The sequence below is a fragment of the Haliotis rubra genome, unplaced genomic scaffold (genome assembly GCF_003918875.1).
Source record: "Haliotis rubra isolate DU_JTF1 unplaced genomic scaffold, ASM391887v1 Scf359, whole genome shotgun sequence".
In the NCBI taxonomy this organism is placed as follows: Eukaryota; Metazoa; Mollusca; class Gastropoda; order Lepetellida; family Haliotidae; genus Haliotis; species Haliotis rubra.
The window spans coordinates 320475-344767 of NW_025767034.1; the positions used below are offsets into that span (position 1 = coordinate 320475).

Here is a 24293-nt window from a genome sequence, read left to right on the forward strand (position 1 = left end):
AAAGACACTTACTGAGCATTTTGTTGTGAAAATATAGTTCAAACATGTGTACAAAAATGTATTGAGTATTTGTCATGAAGGTACTATTTGGTGTAAACAGTAGCATAATATCAAGGGCACTGTGAAAAGGTGGAGGGATGAATGTTATTTTATGCCACAGTTAGCAATATTTCACAGAAGTCATGGTGGCCAATGAATAATCAACCATGCTTTTAACAAACAGAAGGTTGACAGCATGAGCATTGATCTATATAAGAGTGAGTGAGTGAGTTCAGTTTTACGCCGCTTTTAACCCTATTCCAGCAATATCACGGCGGGGGAAACCAGAAATAAGGCTTCACACATTGTACCCAGGTGAGGAATCGAACCCGGGTCTTCGGCGTGACGAGCAAACGCTTTAAACACTAGGCTACCCCACCGCCCCGATCTATATAAGAAGGCAAGATGACCTATAATCACTGAACCCTCTTGAGATAATACACTGGACAACATTCATACGTGGCAGTTCCACTGTAGCAAATAATAAGTGAGTGAGTATGTTTTTACACCGCTTTTAGCAATATTGTGGCAATATCACGGCAGGGGACACCTGAAATGGGCTTCACACACTGGAGCCAAACCCAGGTACCCAGCGAGATGAGGAAACACTTTAACAACCGGCTACCTGTATGTGCCTGTAGCAAACAGTATAGGCACCATTAAATACAAGCCTACCATATCATCCATCAGTTTACTAATAAACAAGAAACAGAAAACAGTAATTCATTACTATAGCACCAGGTGTCTGCTGGCTGTCCAGTGGTACTCAATACAAAATACGGGCTGAATTGTTGACCAATTATTGTTCAAGGATATAAGGAGACTATCTTTACAACAAGGCGAAAACACCCCAACATAACACACACTTATAGGAATAGCCATGTTATATAAAGCCAGATACTACTGGGTACTACTTGGTTTGTGAGTCCTGTTGTGAGATGACAATATAAGACAATACCCTCCAGTAATTAAAGATACATATGACGGCGTGATATAACAGTTTAAGTTGTCTGAGTATCATCATGTATTGAGTATTATTATTGGTTGTTGTTCCATGCTGCACTCTGCAATATTCCAGCTACATGATGGCAGTCTGTAAATAACAGGCTGAACCAGTCAATCCAGTGATTGAAATCATGAGCCAGTGACCTAATTTGGTATACAATGACATCAACCAGTTTGAGCCTGACCACCCGATCCTATTGCTTACCTCTTACAACATTGGTTGCTGAAGGCCAATTCTAAGCCAGGTTATCACAGGGCTTTGAGTATTATTAATGTGGAAGGACAGTGACAAAGGTCTTAGCTATATATATATCACTGATGAGGATATGCATGTATTGTATGGTAGTGACAGTGGATCAAGGCGATTGCGGAGGGTCAAACCAGCTACGGAACTCCCATCAATGTTATATCACAGCTACGTCTGCTATGGTGAAAAAGTGTGACTACATTCTCAATTTCTCAATCCATGTCATTGCAATATTTTGTCTGATACACTCTGATTGATCCATCGCAGTCACACATTCACCACGTTTTGGTCCATCCTCATCATGAACACTTCAGTAGGGATGCCAAAGAAAGCACCTGTTCTTGTCTCCAGGTCCTAGACGTGTTTGTTGCCTTGTTGGTCGATCTGTACCACAGTTCATTAGAATATATAGTCGACTGGCCCGATGCTGCTTGTTTGAAACAGGATTAGTAATACGAATGCTCCGAGCACTAGGATGGATATGACGTAAGATGGCTGGATTGGAATGTGGAATAACTTGGCCTGAAACAAGGGAGGATATTACAAGGACTTGCAACACTAAGTTGGTTGGCTATTGCCACAGCAGTTGCAGTTTGAAGTCAGTTAACAGATAACATGGATGAAAAAGAAAGTGAGTGAGTGAGTGAGTGAGTAGTGCTGATTTTCTTCTGTCTGCAACATCATGCATGTACTTCAGAACTTCTTGTGACTGTTTAGGAACAAAAATGGAACATATGTCTTCAGCCCAAAGAAACTGATGAGTAATGGTGTTATGTTTTCAATATGGCAACCGTGACGGCCATGTTGAAATCGAAATTCCACCGCCTTTGACAATTATTGGTGGAGTGTGTTAAAGTACTGTCGGAAACAGAAAAAAACTGTTTTTAGGCTGTTACTCTGTATCACTAAAATTTACACAATTGCAAATAGCATATGTCGAAATAACCCACATCGGCCTAATTGGGCGTTCAGGGGGATGCGTAATAGGATATCCAGAAAAGCATGTGTACTTGTAAAATCGGGCAAAAGATACGAATAGCTGCTGAAAACAATAGATCAGACTATAGATAGCAATTAGGATGCTCAGTCGGGTATGACGACGGACCGTCGACTCACATGGCATAAAATGCATGAGCTGCCCATAGGCACAAGGGGTCATCTCAAAGATATTTTATATTTTTTTATGTGTATTGAATATGTCTCTATTGATTATCTTATCTTAGCTTATATCAGTTCCCCCAACCACCGTCTGTGACACCTGTCCTGATTTTGCTTTTGAGATGACCCCTCCTACCTGTTTCTTTTTATAGTGATAGTGAGATGCCATGGTAGCTACATCCTTAATAGTTTCAGTATTAAAGTTATTATTTTTTACGTCTGCTATCGTTTATAACTAAGCTAATTCTAATTTCAAAATGATCATTTAAAAAGTGTCCTTTGTAATACAATATCATTGCACACTAATTTGCATAAAGCCATGGTCTGTTCTGAATAAGTCGCATTGGACTTAGAAAAAAACACATAGCTTATTTCTGCACTAAACTCTCCTCAGTAAAATCCTTCTTTTACGTTTCCTATCTCCCTCCCACTGCGACTGTAGTTAGTTTAACAGATATTCCACACTTTCACATATTAACTACCTAAATTGTAGATATAAATATGAAAAACATTTTTTTTCTATTTCCGACAGTACTTTAGTGAGTTTAGTTTTACGCTTCTTTTAGCTATATTCCAGCAATATCACAGCAAGGGACACCAGAAAGGGGCTTCACACATTGTACCCAATGTGGGGAATCGAACCTGGGTCTGTGTGACAGGTGAACGCTATAACCACTGGACTACCCCACCACCCCATTATTGGTGGAAATATCAACTGATCCATTGCTTTTTGAATTGAAGAAGATGTTTACGTTGGACAGATTACAATGGATGCAGGACACACAGCCCATAACGTAAGCTCACTTGACATTCAGTCTGTGGAGCAACAAAATGAAAAAGAGTCTGAGTTGGGTTTTACGCTGCTTTGAGCAATATTCCAGCAATATCACGGTGGGGGACACCAGAAATGGGCTTCACACATTGGACGTATGTGGGGAATCAAACCCGGGTCTTTGGCATGACGACCGAACCACTAAGCTACCTCACCGCCCCAAATGAAAGAGAACTTGGCATTGTTGCACCTTTAAAGTTAAGCAGTAGATAAAAACGAACATGCTGTACCTTGAGGTTTGTGTGGCCAACAAACAACAGGAATGAGTCCAGATCTAGCTGCGAGTTGTTCTTGTAACCAAACACTCGCATCTCCAGAGAGATTTTCTTTATTCTCCGACATACAGAGTTCACTCGAGCTGCCTGCACACAAACCAAATCAGCAAGTTAAAAACCAAACCAGGGAAGACTTCTGTCAGTCTTGGTTAAATCTTTAGGCAAAAAACAACATACAGGACCTAGTTATCTGAATATGTGATAGGTAGTGTTCTCTTGTTGACCTCACTGTTTAACATATATACTAACTATTCATAATAATAATCAGTTTTATTACCTTCAAGGGCGAATATATTGGTTCATATTTTTCATATGATGCCCTAGGGCAAAGTATCACTTTGTCATGAACAATGCTATGATGTCAAGTTTCTTCTATGGCGTTGTGTTCTACATGCAGCGACGGCCGGTAGCCAGCCTATGTTTGAAAGAAGATTTGGGTATATTTTCCTCAATTTGACGACTTTGGTAATAAATAGAATATTGTATTCATGCCCATATGAAACTATGTTTACGACACTCATGCCTAAATATCGGTATATCCCTCGCTCTTGCTTGGGAAAGACCAACATTTAGGCACACGGATCGTAAACATAGTATGACATGGGCACTCATATAACATCCTCTATTTATCAGATGTGTTTAGATTTATTAAGAGAATCAGTTTTGTGCAATCATTTTGCAATCAGACGTGCAATAATTTATATTGCATGTATCAATATGTGAGGTCAGCATGCAAATTTGAAGTGGATGGACTATGAAAATGTTTTTGAGACAATGCTATATCTGGTCATTTTGTAAACGAACTTATTACTACAACCGTCTTCTTGTTTGAATCTAATGGATCAATATGTGATATGGCATTGTGTATTAATATGTGAATCAATCAAATTATCTGATACCATTGTCTGCCATTTCATTAAAATCATATCTTTGACATATTATAAGTGAGCTGGAATAGGGTTCTAATTCAAGAATGAGTGGCGAATGTGAGTGAATTTAGTTTGATACTGCTTTTAGCAATATTCCAGCAATATCACGGCAGGGACATCACAAACAGACTTCACACAAGCGCCATGTTGGGAATTGACCTCAGGTCTTCGGCGCGACAAGCGAACGCTTTAACCACTAGGCTAACCTACCGCCATCCACTTCAGGAATGTATACATATTGATGTGTATGTGCATGCTAGTACAGGTCCATCCTTAAGCTGGTTTCATAGCTCTAGCCCATGGAGATACTAGGGTGCAGTTGAACATTGGCGTCACTTAGAGACGGTATACTGATGACAGTTGATCAGCATGTGTTATGTTGGTTTGTTTGTTGTTTAACGCCACACCCCAGCAATATTCCAGACATATAATGGGGGTCTGTAAATAATTGAGTCTGGACCAGACAATCAAGTGAGCATCCATCTAAGCATGCATCAATCAGCGAGCCTGACCACCCGATCCCGTTAGTCGCCTCTTACGACAAGCATGGGTTACTGAAGACCAATTCTAACCCGGATCTTCATGGGTACCGAATGTAAGGCAGATAAATGACGAGTACCAAATTTTAATATCATTTGTTATGACACAGCAAGATATCTAACCACAGACAGTCCGCCCTGTAAGTGCTTAATCCACAATGGAGGCGGTCTAATCTATAGATTGTTACACATAGGAAGCCTTAGTACCTGAAACAAGGGAAAACTGAGCATCATGGCCCAGATGACAGGAAATATACTCCTGTAGGTCCACACCTTTACTATGTTATACTTGTTTAGGGCCAGGATACTTATACCTGAAACAGGAACCAGCATTAGTTATAATTATCAACAGAATAGCACTATACAACATATCACATGAATTCAAGGGTAATATTAGATAGAGAGGTGAAGTGAAATAGGATTTAACGTTGTGCTTGAGAATATCTCGCTCATATGACGATCTGTATGTGTATGTGCGGCTGCTTGTACTAGCCCAGACTTAAGCTGGTTTTATAGTGCTAGCCCACTGAGATACCATGCCGCAGTTAAACTGAAACATGACTTTCTCCTTGGTATTGTGTTGGAAAAGTTGGCATAAAGGTTATATTTTATGAATGCTTCTATTAGTGTATACCTGTGATAATCTGTCTCACAGTCCCTGAACCACATACTATCCCTACTACCTAGCCCTCCCTGCAATGCTAAATGCTAAAGTCCTTAATGAAGCAAGTCTAGATTTCACCAGGTTTTGAAAATCCAATCTCACTGGGGATTCTTTTCAATTTAAATGGGTATATTTGTTACTATCAAAAATGTAATTTTTCAAGTAAAATTGATATTTTTATACTTATCCTGACTCATGATCTTTTGCTTATCTCCCTTTCCTTGCGAATGGTAGTGGAACACTTGAATCCCTTGAAGTTCCCGACGCGGAGGTAAAAATACACTCACCTCCCTTTGCCCCTTTCCAGCGCAAACTGTCATGTGACCAGCCTTACTTGTCACTCTCTCCTGATTTTCTGCCCATGCACTTGGATCTGCTGTGAAATCCGAAGTGTTTCCAGCGGGAAGGTTGGGACGGTTTCTCGTCATGAGTCAGGACAAGTATATAAATATCAATTTTACTTGAAAATTACATATATTGTCTTATCCTGACACATGATCTTCTTCTTATAGAATCCGACTTTGTGGATTCAACAGCTGTCCTTAGATACGTCCTGTATCCCCCCCATGGAAACTGCGAAACGGCATTTCCGAGATCCTATTCTTCCAACTTCCATTATAACTCGGAGGGACCATTTTCTTGTCTTACTTCAGTCTCAGACAAGTTGAATCATGTGGCTACAGATAAACTAGTATCTTCTTATTACTAGATATCTTATAACAACCCATAGATTATGATAGGATCTTTATCAAATATGAGTTGCGACCCCTTCACGTACAGGTAAGATCTTTACCCGGAAAGGATCTTTAATCACTCATGCTAGCCTGTCCTAGACTGTGCGCATGGACTTTCAAACTAATACTTTTCCTTAGTAAAAGTCAACGTGATAAAGGGTGAGATTTTCCAAGTCAGCGCCTTTGTGGAACTGTTAGTTGCTGTGCTACAACGAGAGGCTCAAACTGGTGAATGCCTGAGACATCTTCAGTGGCTATGTCTCGGAGGTAGTGGTTGGCAAACACCTGTCTGACTTCCAAAAGCAGCCCTCCAGTGTTGACGCCAGTGCTCTGACTTCATGTGGGTTGGAAGCCCTAGGAGGTTCTAGTCCTGCTGCTTTATAGGCTCTCAATATGACGGCTCTCAACCAGAACGATATCGTCGTTCTTGAGACTTCTGCTGATGTCTCTGTGGATAATGGGATGAACAGGCGCTTGAATTTTCGTCTCCTTGTCTTAGTCTTTCGAAGATATATCTTCGGGGCTCTGACCGGACACAAGGATAGGTCCTCTATATCATCTGGTCAAAGGATTGTAGCTAACGCTGGTACGTGGAACTGTCTATCTGGCTGACCAGGTAGTTGGTTCTTGGCATTGAAGTCACAACTAAGTCCTAGATGAACTGCAGCATGTTGCCCGAATCTGCAGCATGTCCAGCGCATGTATCTCTGATATCCGAGCTGCCGTGGCTAGGGCAAGCAGGAACAGAGTCTTCTGTGTCAGCAGCTCGAGTGTAGTCTGGTCTAGAGGTTCATAGGCATCACTGGTTAGATGACGTAGAATTACATTCAGATCCCAGGCTGGAGCTCTGAACTTCTTTTGCTGGTCCTCCAGTTTAAAAGATCTCAGCAGAGCAAGTAATTCTGGTACTTTCGTCAACTTGATGCCTGTTTTCATGGTAATGACTGTACTGATAGCAGCGAGGTATGTAGATAATGTCGAACCTTTCAGATGTCTGGTCTCTCTAAGATGACACAGGTATTCCGCCACTTGAGGATGAGTAGTTTTCATCGCAATGAAGCCTTTCCGCCTTGCATAAGTCTCAAACTTCAGCCATTTGTAATCATACAGGTTACGAGTAGATCTGAGTAACGCTAGCGTTACTGCCTTGGCTGCCCATCGGAGTATCCTCTTTTCTTCAAACATGTTTGATACGGTCCACACGTATAGCTGGAACGCTGTCGGGTTCCCGTGGACTTGCTTGGTGTGCGGATGTATGAGTAGGTTCGGCCAATCTGGTAACTTGATTGTTGGACTTCCGAGAACTTCTATTAGGTCTAGGAACCATACTCTCGCTGGCCAGTATGGCGCGACCAAAGTCAGTTGTAGAGCCTGTGTCTGTTTGATCTTCAAAAGAACTTCTGGTAGTAATATCGGGGGTGGAAACTCGTAAGCATTTAGTCCTTCCCATGATATGCTCAGTGCATCTGTTGCCCAGGCTTGAGGATCTGGAACTGGTGAGACAAATGTCTGTAGTTGTTTGTTGAACCTCGTGGCAAACAGGTCTATGCAAGGGGATCCTATTTCCCTTATGATGAGCCGGAACGCTTTTGGATGGAGCATACATTCCGTAGGTGACGGGTGCAGTGGTCAGGAGAGAGCATCTGCAAGTACGTTCTTGGCTCTGGGTATGTGACACGCCTTTATCCAGATGTTTGCTTCCTCCGTGATGTGGAACAACTGGAATGTAAGCTGTAGCAGGCTTGGAGACCTTGTGGATCCTTGCCGATTTATGGAGAATGCCACTGTAGAGTTGTCCGTGTGGACCATCAGCATTTTGTTTTTCAGCGAGCTCGACCATAGTTGTAAGGTGTTGATCATGGCTTTCATCTCCAGCAGATTGATGTGAAGATGCTGCTCTATTTTGGACCACCTGCCTGATGCAACTTGATTGTTGAGATGCGCACCCCAGCCTTGTATCGAAGAGTCTGCGTAGTGATGTGTGTCGAAGGCCGGCTCTTATAAATAGGTCCCTCCGCAAACGTTCGACCACCACAGTAGATAGCTCTTGAGGTTGTCTAGCAGCAAGATTGGGTTGACGCTGTCTAGATGTTTTGTTAAAAACTGTTGCAGCGGTCTTAGTTGTAACGTTCCTGTGCGAGTCAAGTCCTGCGCTGAGGTTAGTAGACTGAGTAGAACTTGCCATGATCGTAGTCTTAACGGAGAGATGACTGCTAGTGGAATCATGGCTTGTATCTTGCCCCAACGATCTTCTGGGACGACAATACGATTCTGTGTTGTGATAAACCTTATCCCCAGAAATTGTAGACTTGTTTTGGTTCCAACTCTGACTTCATTAGGTTCACCAGCCATCCTAGTTGAGTGAACAACTTGATCGTGAAGTTCAGCTGTAGTTTGAGTTGACTGGCATCTTGGTGAACCTGAATTCCGTCGTCCAAGTAGAAGGCATTGCGTTAGACCTCGATGATGTAGATATGCGACTATAGGCTTGGTTATTCGTGTGAATAGCCACGGAGCCGAAGATATTCCAAACGGTAGGACGTTCCATTGGAAGTGCTACCCTCTGAATAGGAATCGTATACTTTCTTGATTCCGGATGTATGGGGATGTGTAGGTACGCATCCTGCAGGTCTATGCTGGCCATGTAATCTGCTGGACGGACGAGTAGTCTTAGTTGAGGTAGGTGGATCATTCTAAACCTGTCTGGTTTCAGTAGATAGTCTTTGTTGAATTTGCGCATGTTGTAAATCAGTCTGAACTTCTCCTTGGAGTTCTTCTTGGGTACTAGAAAAACTGGGGAGTAGAAGCCTGGAGTGAGATGATGCTGATCTATTATCTCTACCGCCTCCTTCATAAGTAGTGATTTGATGGCTTGTTGTAGTTTGTCTGCCTGCTCCTCTGCATAGTCGAAGACCATCTGGCTGAGGGTTAGCGGAGGTGTGGCCTTGAGTTGTACTCTGTATCCTTCTCGTAGTCCTTAGGAGACATAGTCGTCTTCTAGTATTCCCCAATTTTTCCAGTACCTTTGTAGACGTCCACCCACTGTCGATGGTTTTACAGGAACGGCTGGGGGTGGAAGACTCCAGTCGTTCCGAACCCTGACATCAACGTCTAGTTCCTCTGGATCCTCTGGGAGTGCAGCCTGTCCCTGAGTTTCCTCTGTAATTTCCGGATGGGCGACGAAAAGATCCTTTGCCGCCTCTGAAGCTGGAGTCCTTTTTCTCCTTTGCCTTCTGTATGCCGGAATATTTGGACTTGCTGTTATACTTTTGCGAAGTATGATGGATGACGTTGGCCAGAGTATCTATGGATTTTATCATCATGACTTCTCTAGATTCGTGCGTAGCTTCCTTAGCTGCATCGTCTATTTGTCCTCCAAAGATAGTAGGCGCCTCCCATGGAGCTCTCAGTAGCGGTTGGGTGAATCTGTCACTCCATGAACAGGATGCAAGTAGCCCTTGTCTGCGTAGTAAAGTGAGCTATCGGTAGGTTCGCACAGGTCCGCAGGTCCGTAGGTTTGCGCACAGTGTCGGTAGATGAGAGGCTTCGCTGAGCCTTCGCTTCTTCCTCGAACCTGCGTTCCATCATGGTCATCATCTGGTTGGTGAATTATCTCATAAATTCACCCGGATCAAAGTTCTGCGTTGGTTGAAGCTGCTGCGGTGTAGAATGATGAGTTGTGTGCCTCGACTTCACTGCGTTGAGAGGTAGGTGGTAGTTCGTCAAACAGCTGGCCTGCTGTGACCGTTGCAGGAGACGATCTAGTAGTTGTAGAAGTCAATTGAGTCGCTGATCTCATAGGTACTTCGGGTAAAGTAATGGGGGATCATCAAAAACGTCTACTTCATGTGGAGGTAATATCTCTTCGTTGAAGGATTTCTGATGCGTGACTTACTAGCCCGCCTAGATTTACCCTCCGATCTGGTAACAGATGCTTTCTTCTGAGATGTAGAAGAGGATGACGTCTTTTTCTTAGCTTGAGTCGGAGTCAACTGCGTTGTAGTTGATCTCTTCTTAGCCCCCGTACCAGCAGACTGCCCCTGCAACGTACTCAACATAGCACCAGTATTATGAATTGCAGCAGTAGCAAGCAACATACGGTTTGCAGGCTGATCTCCTGTTTTATCAGCCGTGACTTGAGATGACTTCCTCACCCGATCCATGGCATGTCTATAGATATAAGACAAATATTGATTAAATTGTAGATTTGATAAATCAACACAATAAGTACAGCGCAAGCTGGAAGAACATGGTTTTATGCACGAAGGGCATTGGGGCTGAGGATCAGCCACGGATAACCTGTGCCTGCAAACACTGCAAGATTTCATGAAATGTAAACAAAGTTACATAACGATGAAATTATGACACAAATACAAATAATTTTTACATATAATACAAAGTAGTTATTGACAAATCCATACACAGCGTAATTTTGAAGAATAGGACCTAAAAAGGATATAATGCCGTATATGGGACTCCAGTGCTCGTCCAACCATCCACTTGGGCGAAAAGGGAGAGAGTGACAAGTAAGGCTGGTCACATGACTGTTTGCGCGGGAAAGGGCAAAATGGAGGTAACTTGTGGGTGAGTGTAATTTTATGTCCACTTCGGGAACTTCAAGGGATTCAAGTGTTCCACTACCATTCTAAAAGGAAAGGGAGATAAGCAAAAGATCATAAGTCAGGATAAGAAAAAAATGATATATATTCCATGACTAGGTGTCACTCTATACCTATGATGGTAAGCTCTGCCAGGATGACCGAGGTGAGGGACGTCATCTTGGATATGCTGCCGTTCAACATACTCAGCGTCTGTCTCAGCATCAGAACATCCTAAAACAGAGGAAGATGCAGAGTATTAGTAAATACTTCTAGGCCTTCTAGGACAGAATACTTTACCATTACCACCTCCACATGTTGTATTGTTTGTTTGATGTTTAGCACTGCACTTGGCAATATCCCGGCTATATGTGGCGGTCTGGTAGTAATTGAGTCTGGACCAGACAAACCAGTGATCAACATCATGAGCATTGAAATATGCATTTAGGATACGATGACGTGTTGACCAAATCAGCAAGTCTGACCACCCGATCACATTACCTTCACATATTGACTTACATGGAGTAACGCGACAGTTGTCTCTGGTATATACATGCACACACGCACGCACGCACGCATGCACACACGCACGCGGGCACGCATACATACACACACACAAGTAGAGACACTGGTCAGACTTGCCGACTTGGTTGACACACATCACTGGAACCCAATTGTGAAGATCGATGCTCATGTTGTTGATCACTGGATTGTCTGGTCCAGACTTGATTATTTACAGACAGACGCCATATAGCTGGAATATTGCTGAGTGCGGTGCTAAACAACAAAACAACCAACCCTGTTGGCTATAACAGCTCTAGGTCCATTTAAGTCTGCTCTTGTGACAAGCAGGAAAATACAGAAAAATTTCATTGCATAGAAAAACCAGTAATACATGTCAAGGGGAAAGACTGAGCTACCTTCATGGCTGTCCGTAGGTCGGTGGACTTCTCCTGCAGCCGGAGGGTCAAACCTCGGACAAAGAACAGGATCATCTCACACTGTGTGGCGTAGTTGACAACCACTGCCAGGTTGACAGCGTTGAGAACCATACGACCAACCAACTCAAACACAAACAGGATCCAGTGACACTCACGTCTGCAAGATAGGATTCATATGATACAGATTAACTGAAGCAGCTCATATATACATAATCACATAAGATCCAGTGACACTCACGTCTGCAATAATAGGATTCATATGATACAGATTTACTGAAGCAGCTCATATATACATAATCACATAAGATCCAGTGACACTCACGTCTGCAATAATAGGATTCATATGATACAGATTAACTGAAGCAGCTCATATATACATAATCACATAAGATCCAGTGACACTCACGTCTGCCATTTTTGTGACTTCATGAGTGTGTTTGGTTCAATAGTAAAATAGATTATTGAATATCATGGTGTGCGAGGTTCATGTGGTAGGAAAAATTGAGGTGATGTATGTCTAAGATGTTTTATCACCTCTCCTTTTTTCACTGTTTATTAATGACGTTGAATCATATCTAGCGACTAATGCCTGTGATGATGTAGAAATTGATGATATATTTGGACTTATTTGGGTTTTTGTACTGATGTATGCTGATGACATGGTCTCATTTGCTGAAAGTCCGGATGAGTTACAGCATAGCACTAATATGGTGTAAAGTGGAAGTTAAAATTAAATATCGAAAAGACTAAAGTAGTCGTATTAGGCTCTGGAACTGCAAGTGTTAATTTTCAAAAAGATTTTCTTGGTGATCTACCTTTGAGCATGTCTGATACTTATACTTACCTTGGAATACATTTTCATAAGAATATATTTTCAAAACATTGCGGTAATGTTATATTTAAGTCGCAGTTAAGTAGATTGACAGAAATGTGTTTTTCCATGTAAAATGATAATTTAATGTCGAATTAAAGACAATTCATAATGAAGAACAGACATGAAAATGAGTAAATAACTGTATTTATATTTGTATGTGTGCCCAAATGAAAGAGCGTCCACGGTAATCCTGTTTTCTTTGTAATTTGTCAGAGCCTCCGGGTGAGGAGCACTGTGTTCATTCAGCCATAACATTGCATTGCAAGTACCGCGAAGGCTACGCTCATTGAACCGAGAAGCGTTGCGATTTTAGCCTTCCCGGCCATGAACCGTTTTGTACAGCATATTATCATGCTTGAGTGAGTTGACCAGAAATGTCAACAATTCTAAGAGGTACATCAAGTCTCTACTTGACCCTATCTCCTGGAAGATGGTGCGAGCCCTGGGAAGTTGGGTATTGCACAGAATTTTTCATATTAAGACCCTGTAGACAGAGGGTATATTGAAGCAGCACCCATATTGTCCCACCGGCCACTAGGAAACATCTTTTACACAAAAAATATATCTCCATATATAGACAAGATTTCTGCTTTTCGAAACTGGTTTTGGATCAACTCTCAATGCATCATTTTCTAAACGGTAAATACCGGTAAACCCGGTTATTACCAAGAATTTGGAAAATATGTTACACTTTACTCTGACTGGTAATACTGATTTTATACTCTGTCTGGTCAAAAACATCTCCATATATAGAGAAGGAGTGACAATGCTGCTAAAAACAGCTGTTGGTAAGGCTCAAACAATGTTCTACCAAGAATTTGGGAAATGCTCTTGGTCAATCAGAGGTTTAAAATTACAATAACCACATCTGATTGATAAATACTCAATTCTGATTGGTCAATTAGAGGTTTCAAATCACAATAACCACCTCTGATTGATAAATACTCAATCTGATTGGTCAATCTGAGGTTTCAAATCACAATTAACACCTCTGATTGAACCAGCTGACTCTATGACTGAAAAACTGAAAGACTAATGGATCATCATCAGTAATCACACTTTTTTAACTTCATCTTTACTATTATACCTCAGTTTCCTTATCATTTTCTTCTGTGAAGCTGTTCGGCTTTGCAAAGGAGTTGCTTGTAAGAAAACCTGGACAAAAAATACAACAAAAATCCTCAGAGCATAAAGTATGATAACAAACCAAGACTTGAATTAACACTTCATAATGGTTTACAGTTTTTGTCCTCATCCAGGGACTACATATCAGTATACCTTAACCAGTCCCTGGATTCATTCCCATGACTGTCAGATCCGTAGTGCTGGTATTGGCATACAACCTGTGATATGATACATCACGATGCTAACATTTTAGTCACGACGATATATTGCCAGAGTATTGTGCACTGAAGCTGCTATACGATACGAATCCCGATACAAGGGTGGCGATAGAATACATATCACGATACTGAAAATCTTTAATTCTAACACCAACTATAAAACACCTTAAGATTAAAACAAAACCATTTTAAAGTATTTCATCAAATTCCACCAGCGTCTTTCAAGGTTCATTCGGAAACGAGATAATTATGTTTATCACGAACTTTGTGAATACTAAATAACATGTGAGCTCTATGTCTGACACAGTTCTTGACGCATGAATTTCCGAGAAAACATTTACTTAAGAAGGGAAAATAAGTAAGCATACATTTTAATCATCAAACAAATTAAGTCTTTTGTGTTGACAGATATCGCGATTTGGCAATATTCAAAGTTAAAGATCAATGTATCGTGGCCCATTTGAAGTATCGTGATCGGGATACACGACAATGTAAAACTTTGTATCGATTCACTGTATCGGCGGCCCATGGATCGATGCATTGATGCATATCGATGAATCGTCACACCAGTACAGATCAGTAGGTTTACCCAAATGTCAGATATAGGGGCTGTGTCACTGATAAGGGCATATGCATGATCAATGTCAAGGATACAAAAGTTAGTGTCTGCAGCATATGAACAGGATTTCCAAAACAGCAGACAAGTAACGAAACTTGAAATAATTGTAACCATATTTTACTGTATCAGGGTACATACCTTCTCCATCAGGGCATACAGATGTTCGTTGTCTTGGATACGGAAATATATAAATCCCATGATGTAAGCTATGAAGTGCAGGAAGTTTGGGATGACGTATGTGGTGACGACATGTTCGCATGCTATCGGGGGGCTGGATGGCTCGGTCAGGTTGGCTTCAATGGTCTCTGCCGGGTCAATGGGAAAGAATGGAATGTATTCTGTTGTGCTGTTGGTCACGTTAGACGGTGGCGTGGGCCTTATTGTTGTTGTCGTTGTAGTTTGGGAATTCTGAAAATATCGACAAAACGAAAGGTTAAAAACAATCAACTCCAGCATATAGAATGACCAACATCAAAATGATCAGAATCATGTTATGGTGAATAAGTGAGACAGATTTTATGACACACTTTGCAATGAGCACTGGACTAGGCCAAATAAAAAAAATGTTGTAGTTCCGATTACACCTCTTTAAAGTTTAGGGTAGGTAGGTAAGATTTTTTTTACATTTCTCTTTAGAAGTAAAGTACAAACTAATAACTCATTGTGTAACTGTTATTCAATCAAGTTTGCGGTCATCATGTCGACTTTCTCTATCAGAATGACCGATGTCCGTTGGTGCCAGGAAAAAACAATGGCATCTGAAAGCTTATTTTATTCATACCACTTAAAAAAATAGGGTCGGCACCAGAATTCAAGGGTCGGTCGAGTAATCGGAACCACAACATTTTTCTTAGGCCCTGGGACGTCAGCATGGTGACACACCATCAACCAAGTCATATGTTGGACAGGGAGATTGCTCTCATACAGAAATCTTGTGTATTTCATGCAATCTGTGTTGAAAATACTCAGGTTAATTTTGATTTTATGATTGGGTGATTTTATGCATTGTCAACCGATTCTCATGATTAGTAACACATACAGAAAAGCACTGACACTTGGATACCTATACAATTGGTTGAAAATCAAATTTTGCATCAATACTTTCTCAATTATTTACATTCAGTTGTCCAACCATGCTAAGTCGTTACTTTCATTATCATTGGAAAACCCATTTCTAAAAATAGAATAGCTTATGCAAATCATTTCAGTAAAGTTTGTTCTGACTGGCTGTCAGTTTTCTGTTAACCAAAGAGAGTAGGGGCGGATACAGCTTTTTGAGAAAGAAGGGGAGCACACTCTTGAGAAAGAGGGGGTGCACACTTCATTTTTATGAGAGTTTCAATGGTCATTAACATAATTTCAGGACAAAAGAGGGTGTGCGCACCCCTGCACCCCCCTTCTGGATCCACCTAGGAAAAGTACATGTTATTTTAGCATGTACACATGTATAATCTGTCAGTGAGTGCAACATCACATGCATGTGAGTGAGTGAGTGAGTGAGTGAGTGAGTGAGTGAGTGAGTGAGTGAGTGAGTGAGTGAGTGAGTGAGTGAGTGAGTGAGTGAGTGAGTGAGTGATGTTTTTCGCTTCTTTTAGCAATATTCCAGCAACATCACAGAGGGGAACACCAGAAATGGGCTTCACATATTGTACCCATGAGGGGAATCGAACCCGGGCCTTTGGCGTGACAAGCAAACGCTTTAACCAATAGGCTACCCCACTAGACAATGGAGGTGGTCAAATATACATGTTGTACATGGCGGACCTCCTACCTGTGTGTCCTTCTTGACGTCCAGCTTCCACTCGCAGGCCACCATCTCGTAGATGTATGTGTACAGCAGCAGCAGGATGATGAGCACCGGGTAGACCACGTTCAGCACCTTCCATCTCCGTCCACCCGAGTTGATAGACTCACGACCAAACCCTCGCCACCCAATCTGAATACATTCAATACATGGAAACGTAAGTGGCTGGTCATTTATCACAGCGGGGATTGGTATTAGGATCTTATCATATTTTGCTGCTTCTCCATCCTTAGATTTGATGCAACATTTATTCATCCTATCCAGAGGTACAGATAAGCTGTGTATCTAAGGGACCGTTCATAATTTATGGCAAGGGGGGGTGATGATGATTGTTATTCAGAAGCATGTACAATGTGAATGACCCCCCTAAAATGTACGTACAAAGTAAGTGACCCCCCCTTGCATATCATGTACAAAATCAATGACCCCCCTCCCCCTTCCCATATTTTTTAAGCATAATGTTGTAGTATTTTTATGTACAAAATTGCTGACCCCCAGTACATGTGTACAAAATGCTGACCCCCTTCCTCGCCAGAACAAAATGGTGACCCCCACCCCTTAAAATCATCATCACCCCCTAGCCATAAATTATGAACGGTCCCTAAATTACGCAAATATTTATGTGAAAACTCAATTCCTATTAAGTCTATTGTGTACAAGTACGCTTAAATTTTTGTAAATACTCAATATATTTGATCTTACATGCGTATACACAAATATGTTAAATCTTAGCTTGCATACCAGTGGATAGATAAAATAACCGAGGTATATTGAGAGGTTCTATGTCAACACATGAACTTGGCAACTTGCAGTCTTTCTTATCGTTCCTCATTTTACAGATCAAATATAAATAACAAACATGTAAACCAACATTTAAACCTGATTATATTTTTACAATTAACGGAAAATGGCAAAATACCCAATTGAGTTTGAGTGAGGTGGGTACAATTTATTTGGTTACTCAAAGGAAAATTATGATACCCAATTGAGATGAACACAAGCAGGTACATAACTCAATGACCCCAAAAGTTATCTGTAGCTCTGCCCATGTGGGCAGTAATGGGACACAATCATAACATTGTGCAAACGAAACAGGCCCAGATTAAGGTGAGTAATGTTTTACGCTGCTTTTAGCAATATTCCAGCATTATCAGGACACCAGAAATGGGCTTCACACATAGTGCCCATGTGTGGAATCAAACCTGGGTCTTCAGCGTAACGAACAAACACTTTAACCACTAGGCTACCCCACCACCCCCACAGATTAATACCTCACTCACGATGATCAAGGATGCTTCCTGTTGAGACATGCATGCAAGTATGATGTTTACATTGTGGTTTTACGAGTCAGGAAACTGCATCAGTTGTTACAATGACATACTTTCTAGAGTTTAATTTGATGTTTCATCTTTTATGAATACTGATTAACACAGTGATTTGTCTCCTGAGTGTATCGATCATTGCTGATGCAAGCAAACACTAAGACATGTTCATTAGTTTCTTCTCCATTACTACTTCAATTCCCTCTAGTAAATGGCCAGTAGATGTCTAGACTTGGCCCCGATTTCTCGAAACAAACTTAAGTCTGAGTTTTGACTTAAGTTAAGAGTTTTTACTCAAATTTGAGAAAATGCATTTCCCAGAATGAACTGAAATTGATAGTAAACTCAAACATAGTGGACAATTTGAGTTTGGTGGATGGATTACTTCAGTTGTTTGAGCTTTTTTATTTTAAAAATGCAGTTGAGTTAAAAATAATGTGCTGTGCCTTGATTGTTAGTGCTATGAGCATACCTAGTGTGGACTTTGGCGCTATATAAATGGACACATTATTATTATTATTATTAAAAATTCAGCTGTTTCAAAGTGTCAAACTCAGTTTGAAATTTGAGTAAAAACTGAAGTTTGTTTCGAGAAATCGGGGCTTGGTCGTGTAAGTTTGGCGTTTATTGCCACACTTAGCAATATTCCAGCCTATATCGTGGTGGTCTGAAAGTGGTGACTTCACTGACATAGTAATCACTTCACTCACGATTTTACTAAAATTTACTGAAATGATACTGAATGAAACACAGAACAAATTTGTGGAAATGCAAAAATACCAACTGCAATAAAAACAACAATCCCATATCTATTCTGCATTACATAATACTGTACTGCAGTTGAAATAATTACATAATCATATGTCATTCAAACACGATCAAGAAATAATGTAATGGACATCCGGAAGTAGTACTCAACCCAGCGTTTATATGCAGTTCCTTGGCATTAGGATTAAGATGTGATAAACTACATCTTGGATATATCTCATGGAAGTCATAAACATCCACTAGAGCTGGGTTAAGGGGGCTATTTTATTGACTCGCATTTTCTGTGATGTAACAGCAGTTATATTAGCTACAGAGACACTTAAATTTCAAGATTTACAATAAGGCCATACCAATTTTATTTCTTGTTTTACAGATTTTTGTCCTCAGAAAACCTAACGGCAGGAGGGAAGAAAACATCACCAGTCAAAGTAATATTCATTGTAAAGACTAAAAGCATTTTACTTTTGGCAATTTATGAAGTGTATATGGGGCAAAAAAAACAATCTGAAAAAGATTTTCGTGTAAGTTTACATTTTTGGCCATTATTGAATTTTTTGTTTTGAGCGGGGAAAATTAATTTATATTTTTGTTTCTTATTCCTGAAAGAATACGACTGGCGGATCCGTAAAACAAGAAATAAAATTGGTCTGGCCCAATCAAGATTTTGTAAGAAATGTTGTGATGTGTTTCTATGACTCTAATGTAAAATCAAAAATACTGATTAAGTTGCCTCTTACTGGGAAGTTTACTGCTTAACTTCATAAATAATAGGTCCGGTGGGGTAGCCTAGTGGTTAAAGCGTTCGCTCGTCACGTCGAAGACCCGGGTTCGATTCCCCACATGGGTACAATGTGGGAAAACCATTTCTGGTGTTCCTTGCCATGATATTGCTGGAATATTGCTAAAAGCAGCATAAAACTAAAGTCACTCACTCACTCATAAATAATAACTTTTGGAAACTGATACAGACGTATATAAAGAAGTGTTATAAGGGTAGGTGAAACATGCATCACATCATCAACGAATACAATATGTTATAACAGATACAACATCGTTGAACAGTAACACCCCTACACCTGAAATCTGGTCTCATCTCAAGAACCCATGAAGATCTGGGTCAGAATTGATCTTCAGCAACCCAAGAGGCGACTAATGGGATCGGGTGGACAGGCTCAACTTGGCTGACGTGTGTCATTGTATCCCAGTTGCGTAGATCGATGCTCATGATGTCGATCACTGGATCACTGGCGTTAAACAACAACGAACCAAACCAAAAAAATCTCATCTCATGGTCAAGTTTCAAGTTTAATTCCAACATGGCAGCCATTGTGGCCAATGAATTCACTTTTTCTGACCAGTATTTAGAAAACCCATGAAAATTTCATTCAAGATGGCGTCTTAAATAGGAGGTCATGTCAGGTGAACTTTCAGTTCAGCCAATCAGTACTGAAGCTTCTAAAGTCTTGGGATTGGGATGAGTAAGCTGACAAGTATATCTGATTTCTGCATCTCAAAAACAAACATTAACAAGGAAATCCAAACGCAAAACAATATGCTGCCAAATGATATTATTGTGGATACTTTAGGCAACCGGTTGTGTTGTGAACATCATGTTATCTGCATCCCAGATTGTTAGAGATGGTTATTTCTATTCTGAGGCAGTTTGATTTGTTTCAGATTGACTGACTGACTGAGTTTGGTTTTACGCTGCTTTTAGCAATATTCCAGCAACATCACGGCGGGGGACACCAGAAATGGCTTCACGCATTGTACCCATGTGGGGATTCGAACCCGGGTCTTCGGCGTGACGAACCAACGCTTTAACCATTTGGCTACCCCACCGCCCTTGTTTCAGATTGAAATGGCTGTTGACTCAGGGTAACTGATGCTTCCTTCGTAGAGGTGTTCGCAGGTGTTTATGAAGGCGGCTTCTTGTTGGAATGAAAGATCTGATTTTATTGAGGGGGAGTTGACGAGATATTTACTTACAAACATGAGCAGCATCCAATATGGCCGCAGGACCAACTGTTTGCACCTCCTGAGTGCACTGGTCGTCAAGTTGAGACTTCCTTCTCCAATGTCAGATATCTATAATCATAAAACATTAAACACATAACAATTATAGAAATCAAATCAACAGGAAGACAAAGTCATCAATATCCCCTGCAATGGAAGAAATACTCTTCATGAATATGTAAACTACAGTGAAACCTGCCAACACCGGCACCTGTCTAATTCTGGCACACTGTCAAAACCAGCATAAAATTTTGGTCCCGCCATTTTACAACGATATTATGATCATTAAAACATTGTCTAATCTGGCACCTGTCTATTCCGTATTGCGGCATGACTTTCTGGTCCCAACAAGCAATTTTAACTGTAATTAACACTGTCTTAACCGACATGGGTATGAGCAGTCCAATCAAGGACCCATAATCTAATACATTCCTCTCGGGACGCTAGATTGAAAGACTGACGGGTGTAAATGGCAGCCATGTTGGAAAATGATCGTCACTGTCTAATCCGGCACCCTGTCTAAATCCGGCTTTAAATCTCGGTACTGTGGCGTGTGGTTTTAGACAGGTATCACTGTAGTTGGTTCTTGAGTGTGTGAGTGAGTTTAGTTTTCACCGCACTCAGCAATATTCCAGCTATATGGCGGTGGTCTGTAAATAATCGAGTCTGGACCATAGTTGGTTCTTGAATACCCCCAAAGTGGAAAGAGAGTATTGAAATGTTTTAAAGTTCTGCTCCGGAAAGGAGCACTACCACCAATTTCAAAGTAAAACTTGTTACCATGGAAACACAAAGCTATTTTACTCAGAAATCAAAAACAACCAAAAGACACAGACCTATCTTTGTGCCAAGTTTGGTGAAGAAATACTGAACAGTTTTTATGTTCTGTTCTGCAAAAGGCGAATTTACAGGGACAGATGGACAAACGGACACATGCAGGGAGTCAGTTTTAATACCCACCACAAAACATGTTGCAGGGGATGATAAGTTTACTACTAGACTTGTCTGTTTAGTAGGGCTGCACAATATAACCGGTTTACCTGTATTTACCGGTTCAGACATGAAAACGATACGTATTGCGATACGCTGATCGAAATCGGTATTTTGACATGTATTCGGAAAACTTCGTAACACTCGGAAATCTTCGGATATTTCCGTTTTTGAATTGTTCTTTTCCCTGTTTCATTAGTGCCAAATGTTACTTACATTATCATTTTGTCATGATTAAAAGTTTTTATTAAAGGTTAATCAATCATAGTGATTTTGTTGTGTTTTTGCTTAATAATCAGGCATTACCACGATTATAAGTAGTTTTTGTTAAAAAAATAATTCTTGCAATATATTGCAATACATATCACAATATATGCTTTTGCATCACAATATATCACAATATCGAAATTCTCTGCAATACCCACCACTACTGTTTAGTAAGTATCGTCTGAGAAATATTCAACAGTTTGGGAGTTATGCCCTTGAAACAGAAAACAGACGAGAGGAGTGACAGATTGATGTTAAACAGACAGAAGGACCTACAGACCTACAGGCTGATCACTGATCTCCTGTGTTGGAAACCTGAAAAATCCACCAACTGAGATGCTGAATATGTGTGTATTTCTGATGAGAATAACAAAATCAGGTAAATGTACCATAGAATCTGCTGCTTTGATAAACAAAATAATTCAAACTGTCAGACTATTATGCATACCCCAAGTAATCAAGTTTGGACCAGACAATCCAGTGATCAACATCATGAGCATCAATCTATGCAATTGGGATACGATGACAACCGTCAACCAAGTCAGCGAGTCTAACAACTCAATTCCATTAGTCTTCTCTTATGACAAGCATGGGTTGCTGAAAACCAATTCTAACCGAAATCTTAACGGGGTTCAACTGTTTGAGTCCATTAACAATTTATATGCTTATGGACATGTTAATATTCATCCAGTAAACAAAATATGCCACTGTGTTGAAACACATCAGAATGTGTAAAGGAAATTTCAGAAACAAAATGAAGGGAAACCCCTACTTCTGGCATACTTAAACATTTGCCTAATTGAATTCATTAAGCAAAAAGACACCTGCTAATATCCATGAACGTTCAGCCTCACTGGCCTTGTTGATATAGGAGAGTTCTCAAAAATACATAATCCAGTGTGATACAAATATCTGACGTTTGTATTTCGATGAATATTGTGACGGATGTTTCAAAACAGCAATCCCATCATTAAACAGTATCAGGCAAGTTGTGAAGCCTTATCACCTGATCAGTTCTGTACCTAGAAAATGAGTGAGTGATGAGTGAGTGAGTGAGTGAGTGAGTGAGTGAGTGAGTGAGTGAGTGAGTGAGTGAGTGAGTGAGTGAGTGAGTGAGTGAGTGAGTGAGTGAGTGAGTTTAGTTTTACGCCGCACTCAGCAATATTCCAGCTATATGGCGGCGGTCTGTAAATAATCGAGCCTGGACCAGACAATCCAATGATCAACAGCATGAGCATTGATTTGCGCAATTGGGAACTGATGACATGTGTCAACCAAGTCAGCGAGCCTGACCAGAGTTAGTATGAAGTGATGCAAATCTCAGATGGAAGTTTGATGAAATCATAACATATATTGTGATAAATCATAACATATATTGTGATAAATGATTGACATCAGACATGACAATCATCTAAGTCAGGGATTGACATTGTTACCAATGATTGACATATCTGAAGAGAAGTGATACAAATCTCAGTGATGTAATTCTTGACTTGACATTGGCCTGAGTGACAGTGAGTTCAGTTTATCAATATTCCAGCAATATCATGGGGGACACCAGAAACTGGCTTCACACACTCTACTTATGTCAGGAATCAAACCCTGGTCTTTGGAGTGACGGGCGAACGCTTTAACCACTATGCTACCCCACCACCCATGGAATCATCCAAGTGAAAGAGCCTGACAACCTATCCATTACCTCTCAAGACTAGCAGAGGTTGTCAAGGAACTATTCTATCGCAGAATCCCGTGGGTAGGTATGGGAGACACTTACTGACATCTGCAGAGACAACTGACTTTCAGGCAAACCAAATCCATTACTCTGGACCTATTCTGTCCCAGAATCCCATGAGTAGGTATGGAAGACACTTACTGATATCTGCAGACAACTGACTTTCAGGCAAACCAAATCCATTACTCTGGACCTATTCTGTCCCAGAATCCCAGTGAGTAGGTATGGAAGACACTTACTGATATCTGCAGACAACTGACTTTCAGGCAAACCAAATCCATTACTCTGGACCTATTCTATCCCAGAATCCCATGAGTAGGTATGGGAGACACTTACTGACATCTGCAGACAACTGACTTTCAGGCAAACCAAATCCATTACCCTGGACCTATTCTGTCCCAGAATCCCATGAGTAGGTATGGGAAGACACTTACTGATATCTGCAGAGAACTGACTTTCAGGCAAACCAAATCCATTACTCTGGACCTATTCTGTCCCAGAATCCCATGAGTAGGTATGGAAGACACTTACTGACATCTGCAGAGACAACTGACTTTCAGCCTCATCCATGCAGGTATGGCTGGCTGGCATGTTACA

At 40.8% G+C, this 24293-nt stretch overlaps 1 protein-coding gene across 1 annotated transcript; it reads right to left on the bottom strand.

Annotated features, from left to right (window-relative positions):
• Positions 1–1186: 1186 nt before the first annotated feature.
• LOC124285315 lies at positions 1187–24293 on the bottom strand. Its single transcript, XM_046721525.1, has 11 exons — positions 24228–24293; positions 20681–20779; positions 16569–16733; positions 14936–15205; positions 13923–13990; positions 13246–13380; positions 11941–12118; positions 11155–11254; positions 5232–5338; positions 3512–3643; positions 1187–1813 (listed from the first exon to the last, which is right to left on the bottom strand). Exons 1-11 carry the CDS (start codon positions 24285–24287, stop codon positions 1691–1693), a joined length of 1437 nt encoding a protein of 478 aa, XP_046577481.1. The 5' UTR covers positions 24288–24293; the 3' UTR covers positions 1187–1690.

Coding starts and splice junctions, on each gene's coding strand:
- LOC124285315 (XM_046721525.1), bottom strand. CDS start 24,287: ATGCCAGCCAGCCATACCTGCATGGATGAGGCTGAAAGTCAGTTGTCT. Junction 12,119..13,245: donor CTTCCAGGAGATAGGGTCAA/GTAGAGACTTGA, acceptor CCTATCTTGCAG/ACGTGAGTGTCACTGGATCC. Junction 11,255..11,940: donor ACCTACGGACAGCCATGAAG/GTAGCTCAGTCT, acceptor CCTCTGTTTTAG/GATGTTCTGATGCTGAGACA.